Source organism: Mesocricetus auratus, unplaced genomic scaffold, assembly GCF_017639785.1.
Source record: "Mesocricetus auratus isolate SY011 unplaced genomic scaffold, BCM_Maur_2.0 Super-Scaffold_100676, whole genome shotgun sequence".
In the NCBI taxonomy this organism is placed as follows: domain Eukaryota; kingdom Metazoa; phylum Chordata; class Mammalia; order Rodentia; family Cricetidae; genus Mesocricetus; species Mesocricetus auratus.
In genome coordinates this window covers 158,125,447-158,145,833 of record NW_024429266.1, presented here as the reverse complement: position 1 = coordinate 158,145,833, position 20,387 = coordinate 158,125,447, and the positions used below count along the sequence as shown (strand labels likewise).

The 20,387-nt window shown below is 37.0% G+C and overlaps 1 protein-coding gene across 2 annotated transcripts; it reads left to right on the top strand.

Annotated features, from left to right (window-relative positions):
- Uba3 (ubiquitin like modifier activating enzyme 3) lies at positions 1–18,975 on the top strand. Of its 2 annotated transcripts, XM_040737796.1 has the most exons (18): positions 1–117; positions 303–344; positions 2,023–2,143; positions 3,703–3,783; positions 5,707–5,789; positions 8,143–8,223; positions 9,778–9,821; positions 10,289–10,353; positions 10,648–10,803; positions 12,755–12,857; positions 12,962–13,075; positions 15,978–16,031; positions 16,676–16,712; positions 16,798–16,879; positions 17,169–17,269; positions 17,369–17,432; positions 17,536–17,590; positions 18,123–18,975. In XM_040737796.1, exons 1-18 carry the CDS (start codon positions 98–100, stop codon positions 18,206–18,208), a joined length of 1,389 nt encoding a protein of 462 aa, XP_040593730.1. In that variant the 5' UTR covers positions 1–97; the 3' UTR covers positions 18,209–18,975. The 2 variants fall into 2 exon arrangements, with proteins under 2 accessions (XP_040593730.1, XP_040593731.1); XM_040737797.1 differs by lacking the exon at positions 303–344 and having other exon boundaries at positions 31–117.
- The last annotated feature ends 1,412 nt before the right edge of the window (positions 18,976–20,387 follow it).

The following is a 20,387-nucleotide window of genomic DNA, read 5'->3' as shown; positions in this document are numbered from 1 at the left end:
TGGATCCGCCCTCCCCTCCTTTCATTTATTTGCAGTTCCGCCCCTCTCGGGCGGGCCCACCCGCCGCCAGGACCTCTGGGAAGAGGCGGGGAACAATATGGCGGATGGCGAGGAGCCGTAAGTATCGGGCTTTTGCCGGAGCGCCTGGTTAGGCTGGGTTGTGAGAGAGGGCGGTAGTGGACGGTCACCGCTGCTACCTGGGGGTCCCCCCGACCCCCGCCCCGTCCCCTCGTCCCCTATACCCTTGCGGCGCCCTCGTGGAGCTTGATGCTGACCCTTCTTTTATTCTCTCTTTCTTTTAGGGAGAAGAAAAGAAGGAGAATAGAGGAGCTGCTGGCTGAGAAGTTAGTGCTGCCGGGAGGCCGGGGTCCTCTCCGGAGACCCCCGCCTCCCCTCAACCCCAGGCCTAGGGCACCAGCCGCAGCGGGCCCGGGGGACTGGGAGGGGGGCACCCGGAGCAGGCCGCGCGGCCTCACCCCTGACCCCGTCCCCATCCCGGGCCACCGGCCGGCCGCTCCCCGGCTGTGCGCCTGCAAAAGCCACCCGGTGTCCCCCTCTTCCTCCAACCCAAATTGTCAGAGCTGGGACCTTGTGGCAAGTGAATCCAATCTAAATCTAAATGTACAACGAGGCTTGTTTTGGGTCCTTGGTAAACACCGAGACAGTCCTACACTTTATAAACTTTTTATGAATGCTGTGCATCAAGAATTGTGTTAAAACTTGTCAGCTTTGCAAAGTAATTGGGTCTTAAAGGATATGCCGACCCCAGCACTCGCTCCCTCATTTACCACACAACCTTTATCAGATACCTAGTTTTTTGATGCCACACATTTATAGTTCTTTTCATATGGCCAATCCTACATGATTCCCCTCCCTCCATGGAAGGGAAAAAAAAATACTACCGTAGTGGGTGTGGTGAATTCATAGTTTGTATGTCACTTCTCAGTAGTACTTTGGTCTCTTCCATGCTCCTCCCATGGTTGAATTTCAAATGCAAGAGTTCACATTCCTTTCCCACCTTCTAATTTCCTACTTTGTTGTTGTTGCATGAAATGACAAAGTTTGAATGCTTGCTATATGCCAAGAGCAGTCATAAGTCCTCTGTGTAATTATTTCTTTATCTCATGACCATCAGAAGTAGTTGCAATTTACTGTTGTAGGTCTCTGACAGTTGTGCAATCTTCTCAAGGTTAGGATGTGCTTAGTTGTGGAATTAAACCAGACTATGCATCAGAACCTCCTCTTTTCTTGCTATGCAATGCATGTTGGTCCTTGTAAAAATTTGATACCACTAATACATTTGAAGGTAGAAATTGCAGAGTTGCAGGAAAGTTAGTTGCCACAACCAAACATGAATCTGTGATTATAAAGTGAGAATGCTATTTTTTAAAAGAGGAGTCCCACTTTATTTAGTTGCATAGTCTCAAAGATTTCTTGATGGTAATGCCTATCTATGACATCATTTTAACCTAAACATTTTCTTTTGCGTGTGTAGTGACAACAAATGCACGTCAGTATTAACAGAGGGCTTAAAAAAATACTGGGACACCTCTAAGGAAAGAAATGTGTTAGAGTTGCTTTTATCCAAAATGCTCAGTGGATCATACCTTTTCATAGATAGTATTAGATTTGAATCACCATAGTTCTGAAAGTCCCCCTTACCCTCTGTGTCTGTTATTTCCCTATCCAAGTATACTGAAGGAACAGATTATGGAAATTCACAGCAACTGTAAATACTAAATGTAGGGAAGTCCTTTTATCATTGAGACATTAGTGTTCCAACTTTGATCATTGGGTGCTGAGGAAGGTAGGAAGACAGAGACTGACTTATTTCATCAAGTAGGTGAAAAGTGCTTTTCCATAACAGACAAACCAAAACTGGGAAAGTTTAACCACAACTGAGTTTTCCTTTCATTTGAGCAGGTCTGGTGTGGTTACCTTTACATCTGGGGAGACCTAATAGTTGTAGGAGTGATTTTTTCATACTAATCTTTGCAGCTGAATTTACTGTGTTCTATGCAGAATGGCTGTTGATGGTGGGTGTGGGGACACTGGAGACTGGGAAGGTCGCTGGAACCATGTAAAGAAGTTCCTCGAGCGATCTGGACCCTTCACACACCCTGATTTCGAACCAAGCACTGAAGTGAGAAACGTTTATTTTTAAATAACTGCTCTAATAGTTTTACATTTCAAAAATAATAAAATGCTACCTTTTTAATTTGCTATTATAATCTGAATAATTAAAATACAGATAACTAAAATTGTTTTGTGAAATTAAATTACCTTGTGAGTATTGAACTAAATCTTTACAGCTATTTTATGTAAACGACTAATAATACATTTTTACATTTTTCATGTAAGTTTAAAATTTTCAAGAGTAGAATAACTTGATGTCTTCATATTCTGGTATGCTTAAAATTCTAGTTTAAAAGGATTTCTAAGACACATTTCCCTTTTTGTAGCCCTGCTGTGGCAAATTAATTCTTATAAGACTAAGGTATGCTTACTTAGGTGTTTTAGTTGGAGACCTTTACTTAGCATTGACTATAATTAATTAAATGTTAAAAATGTGCTTTCAATAGAATAGATATATATTTTGAGCTGTATCTGGCTTAAAGCAAATATTTAATCAGATAAAAATTGTTTCTACAAAGTAGGAAGAAAGTATTCACTATAGTGTGTTTTATGTCCTTTGTGTGCATGAGGAGATTTTGAAATAGAAAAGCTACTCATAAACTTGTGTAAACTCTTGAATTCAGCTCAATAGCTTGTGTGAATGAATTCCTCTCCTTCTCTAGTGGTGAGCAGAATGTTTACTTAGTATTAATTCTGTGGATAATGCATCATATTTTCTTGTACTTTGAAAGTGTTTCTACACGATAGTTTCTGTTCAGCAATGTTTCTAAGTTATATTTCTACTGAATTTCTCAAGTTTTACATGTTTTATTCATTGTTCAAAGGAAGCTGTAACTGCTCTTACCTAATTTTTGTTAGATCTTCAAAGGTGTCCCTTTATCTTTGGTTTGACATTTAAATTTTTTCTGTTTTTAGAAATCAGTGAAGTAACTTGCATCTCCTACAATTTAGAAATGAAAGAAAAAAACAATGGGAGAAGGAAAATAGAGAATACTGTAGTAAAGTTGTTACATGACCTATGAAATGAGAAACCAGCCCTTGGAAAAAGAGATAAAAATAACTAGGAATAGTTTTTAAATTTTTTAATGATTTATTTTTATTTTATGTGTATGAGTAGTTTTACCTTCATGTATGTATTTTATGTGCACTGTGGGTGCCAAGTGCCCACGAAGGTCAGAAGAGGCAATCTGTTCCACTGGAACTTGAGTTATTGGTGGTTGTGAGCCACCACATAAGCGTGCTGGAAACCAAACCTAATCCTCTGCAGGAGCAACAAGTGCTCGTATCTGCTGAGTCATCCAGCCCTAGGGGTAGTTTTTCCTGTTAGAAGTAGGCTTTGAATTTCATACATTTAAAGTAAATTTTAAGTGTTAAAATAGAAACTTTGAAATCATTAGAATTTCAAAATTTGTAATTACATCTCTTTCCTAATTTGAAATAATTAATGATGTGCCAGGTGTGTTTCTTATGGATAATTGCCCGTTTTATGCTTACATTAACAACTGTTGTGTGGTTTGTTCCTGTGGTGATCATCTAGATTTTAATATGCCTTTCCATTCTTTGCAGTCGCTCCAGTTCTTGTTAGATACATGTAAAGTTCTAGTGATTGGAGCTGGTGGCTTAGGATGCGAGCTCCTGAAAAATCTGGTAATATATCATATATAAAATACTTTTCACTTAGAGATGAGTAAAGCCTTTTGCTTTTCTGTCATATGAGGAATATCTTCATTTCATGATTATTAATTTTTTTCCTTAAACATTTACTGGGTAAGTTTATCAGGTCAAATTTTATATAATAATAAAAATACATAATATTGCTTTGGAACTCTAGAAGTCTTAAAGTCATTTGTTTCTTCTCTGCTCTTTTGTTTTTGTTGCTTGTTTTATTGCTGCTTCCTTTTACCTTGTGCTAATTTCATTTCATTGACGTAAATAACAGAATAGTTCATCTTTTTATGTGTATGCTTCTAATAACCCAGTTAGATGGGGTTTTGTGTAATTTTATCCAAAAGAACACATTGAGGTACAGCAAAATTAAAAGTCTTTCTTATTCTTTTTCCTGGGTTATAGTGAGGTTCCTAAAATCTAATTCAGGACATCAGTTCTTTAAAATATAATGTTCTTTGTCCCTGAAGTATTGCATGATCTAAGATGGTTGTTTATGATGACCATATGATAGTAAATGCCTAAGATTTGGGACAGCTGAGACTTTATTCTTTTTGTTTGTTTTTGGGGTTTTTTGGAACTCACTCTGTAGCTGGGCTCTAACTCATAGAGATCGGCCTACCTCTGCCTCCCAAGTGCTGGGATTAAATGCATGACCCACCAACGCCTGGCCTCAGCTGAGCCTTTCTAAAGCTATTTCTGTGTACTGTTTAAAAATACATAGATGTGACGTAATTGCTGTCATAGAGCACACTCTCTCTCTGTCTCTCTCTTTTTAAGATTTATGTATGCAGTGTTCTTCCTGCAGTGTGAAAGCCTAAAACTTGTAGAAGGGAAGGGTTTGTGGAGTTGGCCATTGCTTTTTGTTTATGCATTAGGCATGTACAAGTCTCTTAAAGCTTAACTTTTTGATTTGAAGCCAAGAATTACTGTTGCAGTGTATACTGACTTTTAAATTGCTGTCATTAAGATTAGATCTGAGGATTATTTGTCAAGCAACTTTAGGGAGTGGTTCTACTGTTTTCTATATTCTGATCTTTTAAGCTCATACACAGAATGACTTTTACTTTATCATTTATTACTTGTTTGAGATGTAAGCATAGAAGACATGGGTGATTTTTTTATTTGTCACCGGCTGTAAGCCCCCTAAAGGCTCATTCTAAAAAAAGAAAAGGAGAGACTATGACATTAATGTCACTGATTAACCAAATGTTTACTGAGTCTCCTCTCGTAAATGCCAAGCACTATTTTAGGAAATAAAGACTCAAATGGAGCAACATAGACTAGTGATCGTTTATGGGATTGAGAACAGAGAGAGGAGAGAGAGAGAGAGAGAGAGAGAGAGAGAGAGAGAGAGAGAGAGAGAGAGAGAGAGAGAGAGAGAGAGAGAGGAGAGGGAGAGGGGAGAGGGGAGAGGGGAGGAGAGGGGAGAGGAGAGAGGGGAGAGAGGAGAGAGGAGGGGAGAGGAGAGAGAGGAGAGAGGAGAGAGAGAGGAGAGAGAGAGCCAGATGGTAGTAAATGATGAAGAAAGGAAGCGTGAGGATAGGCAGCCTGGTGGTGAGGGGAAGGTTTTCATAAGGTGTGATTTGAGTCAGGGGTGAGCAGTGTGCTGGAAGAGGGAAAGGTTCATTCTAGGCAGAGGGGGCAGCAGATGACAAGTGATAGACATTGTGAGTGTCTCTTGGTTATAGATGATTTAAACCTGAGTGCTAGTACATTTTTGGCCTTTGACAAGATTCTTGATTTTTTTTACATGCCTCATACAGACTTTTTAGGCCAAAGAATACAATTATGTCAAATTTATTACTATAATTGTATGGATTTAGGACATAGACTTTTGAAAAATCTGTTATGTTTTAAAAGAAAGGAAGCTCTTGCCTAATTAAATTGCTTTTCTTTCCACAGGCATTGTCTGGTTTTAGACAGATTCATGTTATAGATATGGACACTATAGATGTTTCCAATCTAAATAGGCAGTTTTTATTTAGGTAAGTTTTGATATTTTAAAAATTCTGATAAACATTTGAATTTTTGTACATTGCAATTTAATAACTACTGAGGGTTTAACATGGATTTTATGAAAACAGGAAGAGCTACTTTTACACTTTAGGTAGACCCTGGTAATTGTAACCTGATTTGTTCAGGTGATGATTGCTTCATAAGCACATGTGTGCATTTTGTGTGCCTTTTCTATTCTGGCAAGTTTTTAATATGCTATTGCTTTGAAATAGACTGAGATGATCAGTTATTGATAACAAGCCACACCTTTTAACTTGTAACTAATATGATTACAATAATAGTGATACTTACAGAGGTAACTAATTTGGGCATGGTGCCAGGAAGGGTGACTTGCCATTTTATTTATGACACTGTCTTGTTAGTTTCAGCAGTTGACAGTCCCCTGATCCTGAAAATTTCATAACAGTCTTCACTAAAACCACACTTGAGTTCTTTTGTATAAGACTTGTAAAAGCACAAAAACACATTTAGAAGAATCTTGACATTCCACTGTTTTCCTCTTCTGTATGTGAAAAGCTGTCTGCATAGTGCTTGAATGTGGTACTCAGATCAAGATTGCTAATTCATAGTACTTTACTATGCAAGTAAGAACAGAGAATAAAATTCTTGGCAACTGCAAATAGGAAAAGAATAATTCTTTATTGGAGAAGAGAAAAATTGACTAAATGTTTCCTTTGAAATTCTAATTTTAAATAAAATAAAATTTTGATTTGTTGTTTTTACTTTTTAAAAAAATTTCCACTGTACCATATGAAGGGTAAGGATTCAATGTCTATGAGTACATGTGTGTTAAATTAAGTTGTAATGAAGGACTTACTCTTAATGTGAAGGATGACTCATTTCCATGAGAACCTTGAGGAAATAGTAAAAAGGAAATACTCACAAGCTTGAACAGACACTTTGTGTCCTTTGGTACTTAACATCTGGTTATTATCAAAGAGTGATGCTTCCAGACTTTAGTTTCTTGAAAATGTTAATAATGTCTTTGGAATTTATTCTTTCTTTTAAAACATGGTTAAAGAAGCTGAGCCCAGTGGTGCATACCTGTAATCCTAGCACTCAGGAAGCTGAGATAGGAGGATGCAGGCCAGCCTGGGCTGTGTAGTAATATCTGTCTTAAAACAAGCTAGAAATAACAAACCCCATTGTGCTTTAGGGACCTCTGATTCCCACTTAAGTAGTACACACAAGATGGAGTGAATCTGTTTGTGTATATTTTACTAAGACCAGCACATATAAACACAGTGAAGCAGGCATGATAGCTCCCAATTGTAATCCTAGCATTTGGAAGCTGAAGCAGGAATTGCTTAGAGTTTGAGGTCATCATGCTGGTGTATATAGTAACCTTGAGGCTAGCCCAAACTCTAGAGTGAGATCATGTCTGAGGAAACTAAACCATTTAGATTCTGGGATTCAGGCAGTAAGTATACTTGGAAGGCTGTAGGTCTAGGATATTTTTATATTAGGAAGTGTCATGGTTTGAAGTGGCCACTAAATGTGCTGTTACTATGCTTTTTCCAGTGGGGAGTGGGATACCCTACTGTTCAATAGTTTATATTTTCAGCTAAGAAATACAGTTAGACTTGTCATATTTATTTGGATTATCAGCAAGGGTTTAGTAACTATGCATTTAATTTATTACTGATATAAAAATTCTTAGGGGTTGATGGAGAGTTAGCTCATCAGTTAAAAGCACATATTGTTTCTACGGAGGACTTAGGTTCAGTTCTCAGCACCAATATCAGGTGGTTCACACCTGTCTCTATTTCTAGCTCCAGGGAGTCTGAGGACTAGCCTCCATAGGCATCTGCAGTTATGTGTACATACTCACACAGACGCACATGCATGCATACATTTTAAAACTAATAAAAATAGATAGTTAAAATATTTTTTCTGAGCCGGGCAGTGGTGGCGCATGCCTTTACTCCCAGCACTCGGGAGGCAGAGGCAGGCGGATCTCCATGAGTTTGAGGCCAGGCTGGACCGACAGCCTCCAAAACAATACAGAGAAATCCTATCTCGTAAAACCAAAAAAATTTTTTTTCTGTGTGTTATAAACTTCTTTCTTATGTTTGGAAGCTAGTTATGTAAACCATCTAAATTTATATTATGGATGATAATTTAGTTTTTTGTTTTTTTTTTTGTTTTTTTTTAAGAGGGGGTTTCTCTGTAGCCTTGGCTGTCCGGGAACTAGCTCTGTGGATCAGGCTGGCCTGAAACTCAAAGAGATATGCTTGCTTCTGCCTCCTGAGTGTTGGCATTAAAGGCCTACATCACCACTGCCCAGCTATGGCTGACAATTTAATATAATTTTTTCTGTAGGCCTAAAGATGTTGGAAGACCCAAGGCTGAAGTTGCTGCTGAATTCCTAAATGACCGAGTTCCTAACTGCAATGTAGTCCCGTATCCTTTCAACAGAAAGAGTTCTTCTCTAAACTTTTACTCACATTTGCAGGCATTAACAACAACAATAACAACAACAAATTAACTCATTTCTAACCCTCACCCACTCAGAACTCTGTTCCCTTTGAATGCTGGGCAAGCAGAACCTAAGGCATACTGGGAACTAGCTTGACTAAGAAAGGAAGCAGTGGAGGGCAGCAACAGGGAAACCGGAGTCAGCCCAAGATGTTCTGTTTCCCAGATGGATGTCTATAAAACAAGTTTCCCAGGTCTCAACAGTGGTTCTAGAAGAAACATGAATGTCCTCCCTTTTTAATTTTGTTTCCTTACAAAGAGGCCTATATTTCCATTTTTAAAACATACTTCAAAATAACATACATTCACCAGAAGCTGTAAAAGCAGTACAATGAAGCTAAACTCTTTGTGTTGCTGTTAAAAAACAGTGAGTTGTTTAGAGTAGTGTCATTTGTATTAAAAAAAAACATATTTTGTACAGGTTCATGATTTTTTGTTTTGTTTTTTGAGATGGTCTTTCTGTGTAGCCCTGGCTGTCTGGGGTAGACCAGACTGGCCTCTGTGTCAGTGCTGAGATTAAAGGTGTGCAGTTTTTCTGCTTTTCAAATGTTAGGTGCTATGATTGACTCATTCTCACAGCTAATGGAAAGGGATTCTTGAGTAGCCTGCAAGTACAGAATGACAACAAATAGTTGCTGATTGGGTAAGAAGAGACCTACAGCTGAATTTTATGAGTGGCTGGAAATATGCATACTTTACTGTGAGACTCCCAAGCCTCTTCAAACCTGACAAACCCAACTGTACTAGTAACTGAAAAAGCTGTCGAAATTCTCTGTATTGTTTTTATATAAAGCTTCCAGTAGTTTGGCATTTTTGGTAGTCTATTTTTTATTGAAAAGAATTTTTCTCTTTGGTTTTTCCAGACAGGGTTTCCCTGTGGCTTTGGAGGCTGTCCTGAAACTAGCTCTTGTAGACAAGGCTTGTCTCCAACACACAGAGATTACCTGCCTCTGCGCCCCAAGTACTGGGATTAGTTTTACACAGTATATTTTGATTACGATTGTTTCCCCCTCAACTACTAGATCCTTTCCACTTCCCTATCTACTCAACTTATTGTTCTTTTTTTCTCTTAAAAAAAAATTCCAAAGCCCAGGAAACTAACACCTAAACACCTACCCCCCACTAAAATGTAAATCAAACAAGCAAAAGACCAATAATGCAAAAAAATGCTAAAATAAAGCAAAATGAAACAAGAACTTCATAAAAATACCATAACTCTTTGACTTTTTTTTTTTACACATTTGTGTGGGAGGCGGGGGAAAGAGAGAGAGACCTACCTCCACTTGTGAACTGTGGCAAATACATACATGGATAAGTAAAATAATTTAAAATATTTTTTTTTGTCAGAAAGTAGGATTGTATTCATTTTATCTGATTTCTTGAATTCCACATTGATTACCTGTTTGTTCGTTATGGCATTGTTAAAATCAATTCAGAAATTTGAAACTTGGCATTTAAAGTTCCTTTACTTGGATTCAGACATTTCAACAAGATTCAAGATTTTAATGACACTTTCTACAGACGTAAGTATTCACTTGAAATTAAATTCCGTGGTTGGTTGTTCTCTATTGATTTTGAGTAAGCTTGTTGATGAACTCAATATAAACCACTGTCCTGACTCAGGCTGCTCACCTGAAAAAGAATTACTGGAAGATTAGGAGGGTAGGGAGATTCTGATATCTTACAAGTGAATTACTCTGCATAACTGCCTTTATTTAAATTGGTAAACTGTTCAAAGGAGTTTTGGAGACACTGCAAAGCTCCTTGACAGGTAGAGAGCTGTCAGCATTTCCCGTCCACAATGATTGGGTTTAGCCTGTGAACTGGTGCTAGACACTGTTAAAGTAGTGCATTTGTGAGCACTAGACTTGGTGGGTGTGGTGGGGCCAGCACTAAGGAGGCCGAGGCAAGAGGATAGGAAATTTGAGGCCAACCTAGGACTACGTAGTGAGACTATCAAAAATTAAATGTGGATTTTCCCCTCCCCTAGAATTTCATATTATTGTATGTGGCCTGGACTCTATCATAGCCAGAAGATGGATCAATGGAATGCTGGTAAACACTTCAGTGCTGTGATTCTCTAAAGATCTTTCCTGTTGCTTTTGATAATCAAAATTGTCATATTTTTGTAAAATAAGAATTTAATTTTATATTAAGTAGATATGTATCACTGTTATTGAATGTCATTGGTTTTAGTGAGAACATTTGTTGCTAGGAATATAATTCCTTCATTCTGATGTTTTGCTACTGAGTCCCAAACTAATTTCTAGAATTTGTTGGAAGCATGCTGCTGCTTTCTTTTTTAGTTTCCTGTACCCTTTTTACAATACTTTAAAACATTTTTCCTAGATATCTCTTCTAAATTATGAAGATGGTGTGTTGGATCCAAGCTCCATTGTCCCTTTGATAGATGGGGGGACAGAAGGCTTTAAAGGAAATGCCCGGGTGATTTTGCCCGGAATGACTGCTTGTGTTGAGTGCACCCTGGAACTTTATCCACCTCAGGTAATCAAAAAAGCACCTGCATTTCTTTCTTAGTTATCTTGGGTTATAATTAGTGCTGATTATGTTTGTATTGGGGATAAACATATATTTAAAGATATGCTAAGCCCTGGGGGTATAAGCTAGTATTTACCATAATGAGGGCATAGGCTCAAACTTGTGTACTTCAGCATCAAAACAAAAACAACATTTAAAACAAAATTGCTAAGAATGTATGACAGTCTGACAGTCTACTGTGAGAGAAGACAATATATATATATATATATGTGTATATGTATGTATATATATTAGGTCTTATGTTTTTATGGTTTTATTTTAGTTATTATGTGTACATGTGTGAGTATGTAGGTATGCAATGTCCCTGGAGGCCAAAGGTGATGGATCTCTCTGCAACTGGAGTTACAGGTTGGTATGCGTTCCTTAATGTGGGTGCTGGGAACCGAACTCAGGTCTTTTGAAAGAGGGGCATACACTCTTAACCATCTTTCCAGCCTCTTAATTTTTTATTAAAGAGAAATTTTAAAGTTATATGTTGAGATAAGTTATAGTCTGTTGTTTTCCCTCTATACCTGCCCTTAATCTGTAGTTTTATTGTCCATGATTCTAGCCTCCTATAGGCTGGGAATATTATGTAGAAAATTCCAGAAATAAATGATTTATAAGATTAAAATCCCCCCCCCTTTTTTTTGAATTGCATCCATTTCTGGATAATGTGAGATTTTGAGTCATCTTGTTCTGTTACAGTATACTTGATGTATTCCTTCTTTTAGATTTAATTTTAATTTACGTTTACTTCTGTGAATACACCAATGCATGTGTGTACACATGGGTGTAGATGCTCTAAGAAGCTGGAAGCATTGGATCCCCTGGAGCTGGAGAGTCAGGAGGTTGTGAGTCACCTGATGTGGGTACTAGGGCCCTAACTTGGCTTCTCTGCAAGAGCAGTTAACATTCTTTCTCTAGTCCCTGAATTATTCTCTGTTAGTATTTTTAAAACTCTTATTGTGCCTAATGCATATGTTAAACTTTTATCTTAAAGTGTGTGTACTTAGGGTTCAGACGTTTGTTGGGGTCTTCCTAACAAGGAAGGTCTGCTGTAATTATTTCAGAGAAGAAAAAACTAGAAAGAGGACTAGTGAGATGACCAGCCAGATGAAGGCACTGAATGCACTCCGAGGACCCCATGGTGGAAGGAGAGAGCTGAGAGTTTCCTTCTGGTTTTCACGTGTACATTGTAGCATGTGCTCCCACACATACATGTAAAATAAATGTCATAGAAATGGAAAAATAGGACTAACATCTTTCCAGAGATGGGTCTCTTTAATTACATATTCATTTTAAAAAATAGTTGTTGGGGCTGGAGAGATGGCTCAGAGGTTAAGAGCACTGACTGCTCTTCCAGAGGTCCTGAGTTCAATTCCCAGCAACCATATGGTGGCTCACAACCATCTAAAATGAGATCTGGTGCCCTCTTCTGGCCTGGAGGCATACATGCAGACAAGAATACTGTATACATAATAAATAAATCTTAAAAAAAAAGAATAGTTGCAATTTTGATTTTTAAAAGTTAGCAGCCCTATGAGTATTAATTTACAATTGATTTAACTCTGATTGTGCTTTTGTATTGTTGTGTATTATACCTTCCTTCACATTAAACACAGGTAAAACTAAATCATTCACATTTCAGAGTTTGTCTAATATTTTTCTTCTCCTTGGCAAACAGAACTTGAGTGAGTATGCTCTAAAAATGTAGGACAAATGTGTCCTTTATAGGCAGCTCAACCTAAAGAGACTCTCATGTCTCCTATTAGTATAGTGGTTTTAATGCTTCATAGAGTTTTGCTTATATAAGTCAAGAACTGAACTGAAATGTTATTAACTAAACCAGACCTGGAAGTTGCATTTAAAATAACTCATTTTTAAATTTTACTAAGAAAGACAAACTGTGTTTTAGGTCAATTTCCCCATGTGCACCATTGCATCTATGCCCAGGCTCCCAGAACACTGTATCGAGTATGTAAGGATGTTACAATGGCCCAAAGAGCAGCCTTTTGGAGGTAATTTAACAATCTAGACCTAGAAAGTACTTTACATATTATTCATTTTAAAATTCTTTTAGAAATTGCCTTATGGTTATATATGTCTGTTTCCCCACCAACAGATGGGGTTCCATTAGATGGAGATGACCCTGAACATATTCAATGGATTTTCCAAAAGTCTGTGGAGAGAGCATCACAATATAATATTAGAGGTGTTACCTATAGACTCACTCAAGGTGAGTTAGTGAATTTGTCAATGATTGTGGGATTGGTGGGGATGCTCTATGGGGAGGGTGCCTGAGTAGAGAGTGATAGAGATCGCCATCCATTTGAAGTTCAATTAGGGAACTATAGGAGCAGTGGTTTCCCAGTTACCCAAGGTAAGAGGGAACTAAAAGTTCGGCAGAATGCATACCAATCAGCTAGTGGGGATTGAATGGTATCACTGGCTCGTATTTACATACAATTAAAAGAGGCCTTATCTTTAAAGTCTGTTTACTTCATCTTTCACTGAAGAGGAACTCATTCCCTCCTGGGAGCAGTCAAAACAGTTATTCTATATGTGGAGAAGAAATCTGAGTGTGAGTTTTGTCTAGTATCTTGCACAATCTAGCTGCTTTTTATTTTTAAATGTTTATGTTGGGTTATGTATGTGCATTTCATGCATGTCCGGTGCCTGCAGAGGACAGAAGAGGCCATTGGAATCTCTGGAATTGGAGTTACAGAAAAATGTGAGCTGCATATTCTGGAAACTGAACCTGGGTCTTCGGGGAGAGCAGTAAGTGCTCGTAACTGTGAGCCATCTCTCCAGTTCCTAACTCCTTTAATAATAGTTTCTAACTACTGAGTGTAGTAATCACATTTTCTCCACATTTGTAGTTTTTCCCATTCCTCAGGGTTACGGGCTTCAAGTCTCTGTGTCCTTGTCTGTCCAGCCGTCCAGTTACCCATCCTTCTTGGATCTCCTAGACCCAAGAGCAGCATTCTAGGGTTAGCCTTACCTCTGAAGACGGGTGCAGTCTGAAAGGAGAGATGACCTTTTACTGTCATTTGTTGTTTTCATTGATGTTCTATTTCCATTCCTTAATGTTGCTATTCATTAAAATCTACATATCTTTTCACCAATGCTGTTGCTAAGCCTCCTTGTCCCCTCCCCCTCACTGAATTGTTATTTTAGAGTTCTTGTTAAATTTTTTCTTGTATTGGTCCTGGAGATCAACCCAGGGCTTTAGCAGTCTTTTAGTCTGTTATTGGGTCTTGAGTCTCTCAAGACTTCTTCATGGTCTTCACAAAGAAGTCATGAAAGATCTTTCCAGATGTTCTACAGAAGCTTGGTGTTCTGACTTTCCAGAGTGCTGGGTCAGTCATAGTCACCGAGTGTGTCTCTTCTAGCAGAGGCTCATAATTAGCAGTCCTGGTCACCTTGGTGACCAGTGTTCCAGTCCAGTTACAGTTCATCCCTTCTTGGAATTTTGCCAAATTCTCCAGAAAGTGCTTTGTGTTTTGAAACTTTGTCATTTTTCTTCTGTGATTATTTTCTTTTGTTTGTTCATGTTCTTGTTTTGTCACTTGAAGATTCAGTTCACGTCTGCTGCCTATTTTCTCAACTTTCTCTAAACCAGCCTGCTTTGTGCTCCTCTTCCTGGATCATGTGGTTTCTTGTAGAGCAAGCGATTCAAATGTAGTTAGAAGACAGTCTTTCTTTTGTTCTATGGAAAACAGTTTGTTCATTGCTTACATGAGTATGGAAATGCAAGTCATAGTCACAGTAGAGAGCTGTGTGTCATTGTGTGCTGTTACACTGTGGTGTAAAAGACACTTTTAAAATTGTTGTTGTAGCCGGGAGGTGGTGGCACACCTCTTTAATCCCAGCACTTGGAGGCAGAGGCAGGTAGGTCACTGTGAGTTCGAGGCTAGCCTGGTCTACAGAGTGAGTTCCAGGACATCCAAGAATGTTTCTCAGAGAACCCCTGTCTCAGCCTCCCCCCCACAAAAAAAAAAGAAAGAAAAAGAAAAGATTTTTTATTGTGATATAACTTATGTCAAGAATAATTTTTCTTTACACTTATTCAGGCATTTTAGAATCAAGTACAGTGTATCAATGCATAAGACTAATGTGGGTCCAACCCATTCATTCCTACATTTACTGGGGGTAATGTTATAGATATGACATTTAATTTCTCAGTCTTTGCTTTCCTTCCTTTTAGAACAAGACTAGCATCACCATATCAGCAACATTAAATAATATTTACTATTCACACTTTTACAATGTACCTGGAGTATAAGGAAAAACTTGTTTTTGCCTTACTGCTTTGTTATTATATAAAACTATAAAGACTGTATTTCAATATTATTGCTTAAGATTTTAAACATACTACAGAATGGGAATGTGAAAGAAGACAGTTCATGTTTAAGCTTTTCAGGTTTTTTTATTTGTTTGTTTTTCAGATAGCATTTTTCTGAATAGCCCAGACTGGCCTCAAACTCACGGTTCTTCTGCCCCAGCTTTCCAAGTGCTGGCAATAGGCACATGTTACTGAGCCTGAGCATGGCTATACCCGATTTCATTTCTTGACTTGAAAGCCTGAAAAAATCAGGTTTCAGAAAATGGCTTATAACAATCAGACTTTAAGTGATTTAATTATATTACTTTAACTTAAGGTGACTATTTATTTAAAAGGAGCTAGAGATATGGCTTACCAGTCAAAAGTGCTTATTATATCTACTTCTAGCCGGCATTGGTGGCACACACGCCTTTAAGCCCAGCACTCGGGAGGCAGAGGCAGATGGATCTCTGAGTTCAAGACCAGCCTGGTCTACAGAGCAAGTTCCAGGACAGTCTCCAAAAACAATACAGAGAAACCCTGTCTTGAAAAACAAACAAACAAACAAACAAACAAACAAATAAATAAATAATAAAATAGCCACTTCTAACTCCAGCTTCAGGGGATCGGGCAAACTCTTTTGGACTCTGAGGACACCTCATGTTCACATACCTGCATGTGTATGTACACATACACACATACACACACACACACACACACACACACACACACGTGCACACATGCTCCTACACATAATTGAAAATAAATCTTGAAAGAAAAAAATGACCATATTTTATTTTGTAAATTTTTTCAGGGGTAGTAAAACGAATCATTCCTGCAGTAGCTTCTACAAATGCAGTCATCGCAGGTAAGGCTTTGATTTGTGACTTAATACCTAAATTGACATTTCTGTAGTTACTTGTAGTCTGAGAATTTGCTATTTTCTTGGGTGAGTTACCCAAACCAAATGTGCTACTGTATCCTCTGTATATCTTGTATCTTCTTTTTTTTAAATTTTTATTCTTTTCCTCCAAATGATGTGACAGACTTTGATGAAGGTCTCACTATCCTTGGGGAATGGGTGGGAGGTAGGTTGGGGGGGCTATGGGGGCTACGGAAGGAGGGGAGGGCAAGGGAATGGTGGGATTAATATGTAAAATAAGATTGTTTCTAAAATAAAGAAAAAATTTTACTCTTTACATATATTACATGCTGCCCTGTTTTCCTTACCTCCACTCTTCCCAGTCCCCTCCCCCCATCATTGTCTTATAAGGCATTATATCTCTTAGACAAAGTGCTCACAGGTCTAGCTTTTCAGTGATCTGATGAAGACAAAGGGAAAGGTGTATTGCTTGGATTTGTAAGACAAATTATAAAACTTGTTCCTTCCTATGTTTTTACAATTATGTATTTCAAAGTCTATTTTCTCTGTAGAAATTGTAAATTTATCTGATTGATCACTGACTTTCAAAGTAATTTTTACTGAGTTAAAATGCCTTTTTTTCTCTCTAGCTGTGTGTGCCACTGAGGTTTTTAAGATAGCCACAAGGTAATGAGTTTTATTTTTAACTTGAATAAAACTCCATGTTATAACTTTGTTCAATTAGATAAACATGAACATTTTTTCATTACAGTGCATACATTCCCCTTAATAATTACTTGGTATTCAATGATGTAGATGGACTGTACACGTACACATTTGAAGCAGAGAGAAAGGTTAGTAGTGCTAAGCTAATGGAAATGTTTTTCACTATTCAGACTTTGCTTTTATATATTCATTATTAATTAGGAATTTAAGGTAAATATTCATGTTCTGAGTTACTAAAGCTAAGGCAAAATAATGTAAGGCAAAATAATTTAGAGGGGATGCTCTATTACAAAATGGTCTTCAAAGCAGAAAATATTTCCATTGGAAATATGCATGATTATAAAACAATTTGATTTTCATATCTTTGCTTAAAAAAGACTGACATTAGTGTCTTAAATTATTCTGTTATGTTTGTAGGAAAATTGTCCTGCGTGTAGCCAGCTTCCTCAAAACATTCAGTTTTCCCCATCAGCTAAACTACAAGAGGTTTTAGACTATCTGACCAATAGTGCTTCCCTGTAAGTGTTCAGAGGTTTTGTTATTGTCAAATTCATATTTTAAACTTTAAAATAAGAAAGAACTGTTTCTTTAAATAAAATGATGTTTGCTTCATTTAGGCAAATGAAGTCTCCAGCTATCACAGCCACATTAGAAGGGAAGAACAGGACACTTTATTTACAGGTCAATAGTATTAATTTTTACATTTTTTAAGAAAATTGAAAAAAAAGAGAATTGTATTATTTTTTCCTTATATGCTATACATTAAAATAATATTGTTTTCCAGTCAGTAACATCTATTGAAGAACGAACAAGACCCAATCTTTCCAAGACATTAAAAGGTATTTTAAGTAAATGTGTATATTAATAGTTTCCTTTTTTAGTAATAATATAGTAAATGTCTGCGCTGTTTCTGTGTGTGTGTGTGTGTGTGTGTCTGTCTGTCTGTCTGTCTGTCTGTGTCTGTCTCTTTTCATTACCAGGGATCATAAACAGGTAACACTTGACTTGCTAGGAAGGTGCCTTACCACTGTTGTATCCTCAGCCGTTGGTGTTTGGAGATAAAATGCCTTACAGTTGCTTTAGTGGGAGTTGAACTTGCTTATAGCCGAGGCTGGCTTTGAAATTAGATTTGCTCTTAAGTAAATATGACCAAGTCATAATTACTTATGTATACATAGATAATAGAATTGATGACTCTTTTCATAGAAAAAACAGGTAAGACTCCAAGAAATCAAGTTTTATCTTTTAAAAAAAGAATGGGATTTTGAGACATATCTGAACTCTAAAACTATAATTTGTGTGTATGTATGTTATTATTTTTATTTAGATATTTATTTTTGTTTGGGCTAATGGCACTCTTTCCTGTTTTAGAATTGGGACTCGTTGATGGACAAGAACTGGCTGTTGCTGACGTCACCACACCACAGACTGTACTATTCAAACTTCATTTCACTTAAAGAAAATAAATCTATATATAATCAAAAATTCATAGAAATAATACACTTTATGAACGCTAAGGAATTTAATTGAAGAGTGGGGAAGATGAGGCAGAGGAGACACCCAGGAAAGAAAATTTAATTGATGTCATTTTTAGCACTAGTCTTGCTAGAATTTGACTTTTATATATGTATATATATATAATGAATGACTCTTTTTTAACTTTATAAGTTTCTCTTGAAAATTGAACTTTGGGGTTGGGCTAGTAAGCATTTTCACTAGTAATATGGAAAACGATGCCTGGAGAGAAAGATTATGAACAAATGTATTGCTTCTTTAGAGCAGGACAAACACTGTCTTTTGTGTGAGTTTGTTATTATGGTCAAAGAAGGTATTCCTCAGCTTGTATTTGAGCATCCACATGTATAGAGATGTATCCTTGAGCAGAAATGAGGGTCTGTGTTTTAAGAACATTAAATATTACAACCTGACATCTAGAGCATATGAGACATAGGCTGTTTCTTCATTACTACTCATATAATTGTGGCTATCCAAATGTGTATTAATTATTGTAGAGTTTAACTTGTCCATAATAATTTGTAAACAGTATTACAGATTAATACCTGTGCATGGAAATATGAGGTATTTTCATGTGTTTATTTGCAATGCTATAGAGGCCAGTGTGCACAAACTTAAACCAAGACAAGGGTGTTCAAAGAAAATTAATGCTTAAACAGTCATCACTGATGCTTTTGCACTATTTATTAATAAAGTCGTACATTGTCTACTTTTTACTGAAATTTTTAAAGTATATTAATAATAGTAAATAGTTCCATAGTGATGTAGGAATAATTTTTAAATATTTAAGTTATTACCAGATTTTTATTACACCTGAGTTAAATTTTTACTATAGTGATTTCCATACTAGGTTAACTGGCTAAACATGATAAATTAAATGGGATGAATAACTTTCTAGTAAATACCTGTTTTTTTTTTTAAAGTACTAAAATCAAAGTGAAGCATAAATACTAAAAAAAATTGCTGTTGTGATATTTTAATGTGGGAACAAATAGTACCTGTTTTTCCATTCTTTGTTTTTTAGTTTTCAGTGTTTGTTGCTTTTTAATTGTTTCTCTGCACTTTTTTATTCATAATATTTGTGGAATGTTAGTGGATGAAGTATGTCTTCTTTCTGGTGTAGGTATGTTACAGAGATGGCACCTCCTACATATTTGTTAAGTGCTATTACTTTTATTGTTTATTGTTTTTTCTAGCTCCATGTTGACCAATTTAGTTTCATTATAAAACCACATGGGGGACTGGAGAGATGGCTTAACAGTTTAGAGCACTGACTACTCTTCCAGAGGACCTGGGGTTCAATTTCCAGCACCCACATGGTAGCTCACAACTTTCTGTAACTCCAGTTCTAGGGGATCCTACACCCTCACACATACAAATGTGCACATAAAATAAATAAAATGTTTTTTAAAAAGCATTATGTGCTTTAAAAAAATGTAGGATTACTAGGTAGTGGTGACTTACACTTTTAATCCCAGCATTCAGGAGGCAAAGGCAAGCCTGGTTTACACGCAAATTCTAGGACAGCCAGAGCTATTACACAGAGAAATCTTGTCTCGAAAAACCACATACATAAATAGTTAATTAAACCACATGGTACATTTATATGCTTTACCCAAAATGTAACAGAGGCAACAGTTTTTCATTGTGGTTGTTTTTGGGATCAGCTTTAGGGCCTTTTGCATTGCTAGACCCTACCAAGTGTTTGTTTTGTTTTAGTTTGTTTGTAAGATAAGGTTTCATTGTGTAGTCTAAATAGGCTTTGAACTTGTGACACTCCTCCCACCATCCCCTTCTATAGGGATGTATCCCAGAGCAAACCTTTTTTTGTTTTGGTTTGGTTTTTTTTCAAGACAGGGTCTCACTATGTAGCTCTAGCTTGTCTGGAACTCACTATGCAAACCAGGCTACATTTGAACTCACAGAGATCCACCTGCCTCTGCCTTCTAGCAGTTAAGTCTTTTTAAAGATAAAGATTCTTAACTCTGAGTACCTCCCTCATAAAGATGCTGTTATAATTTTTATAAAAAGGCAACAATATTTTTATCATAGAACTTAGAAAATAACTTTGGGTGGCTTATATCACTTGCCCAGTGCTGTGCATTTAGAAGTATTGGGACA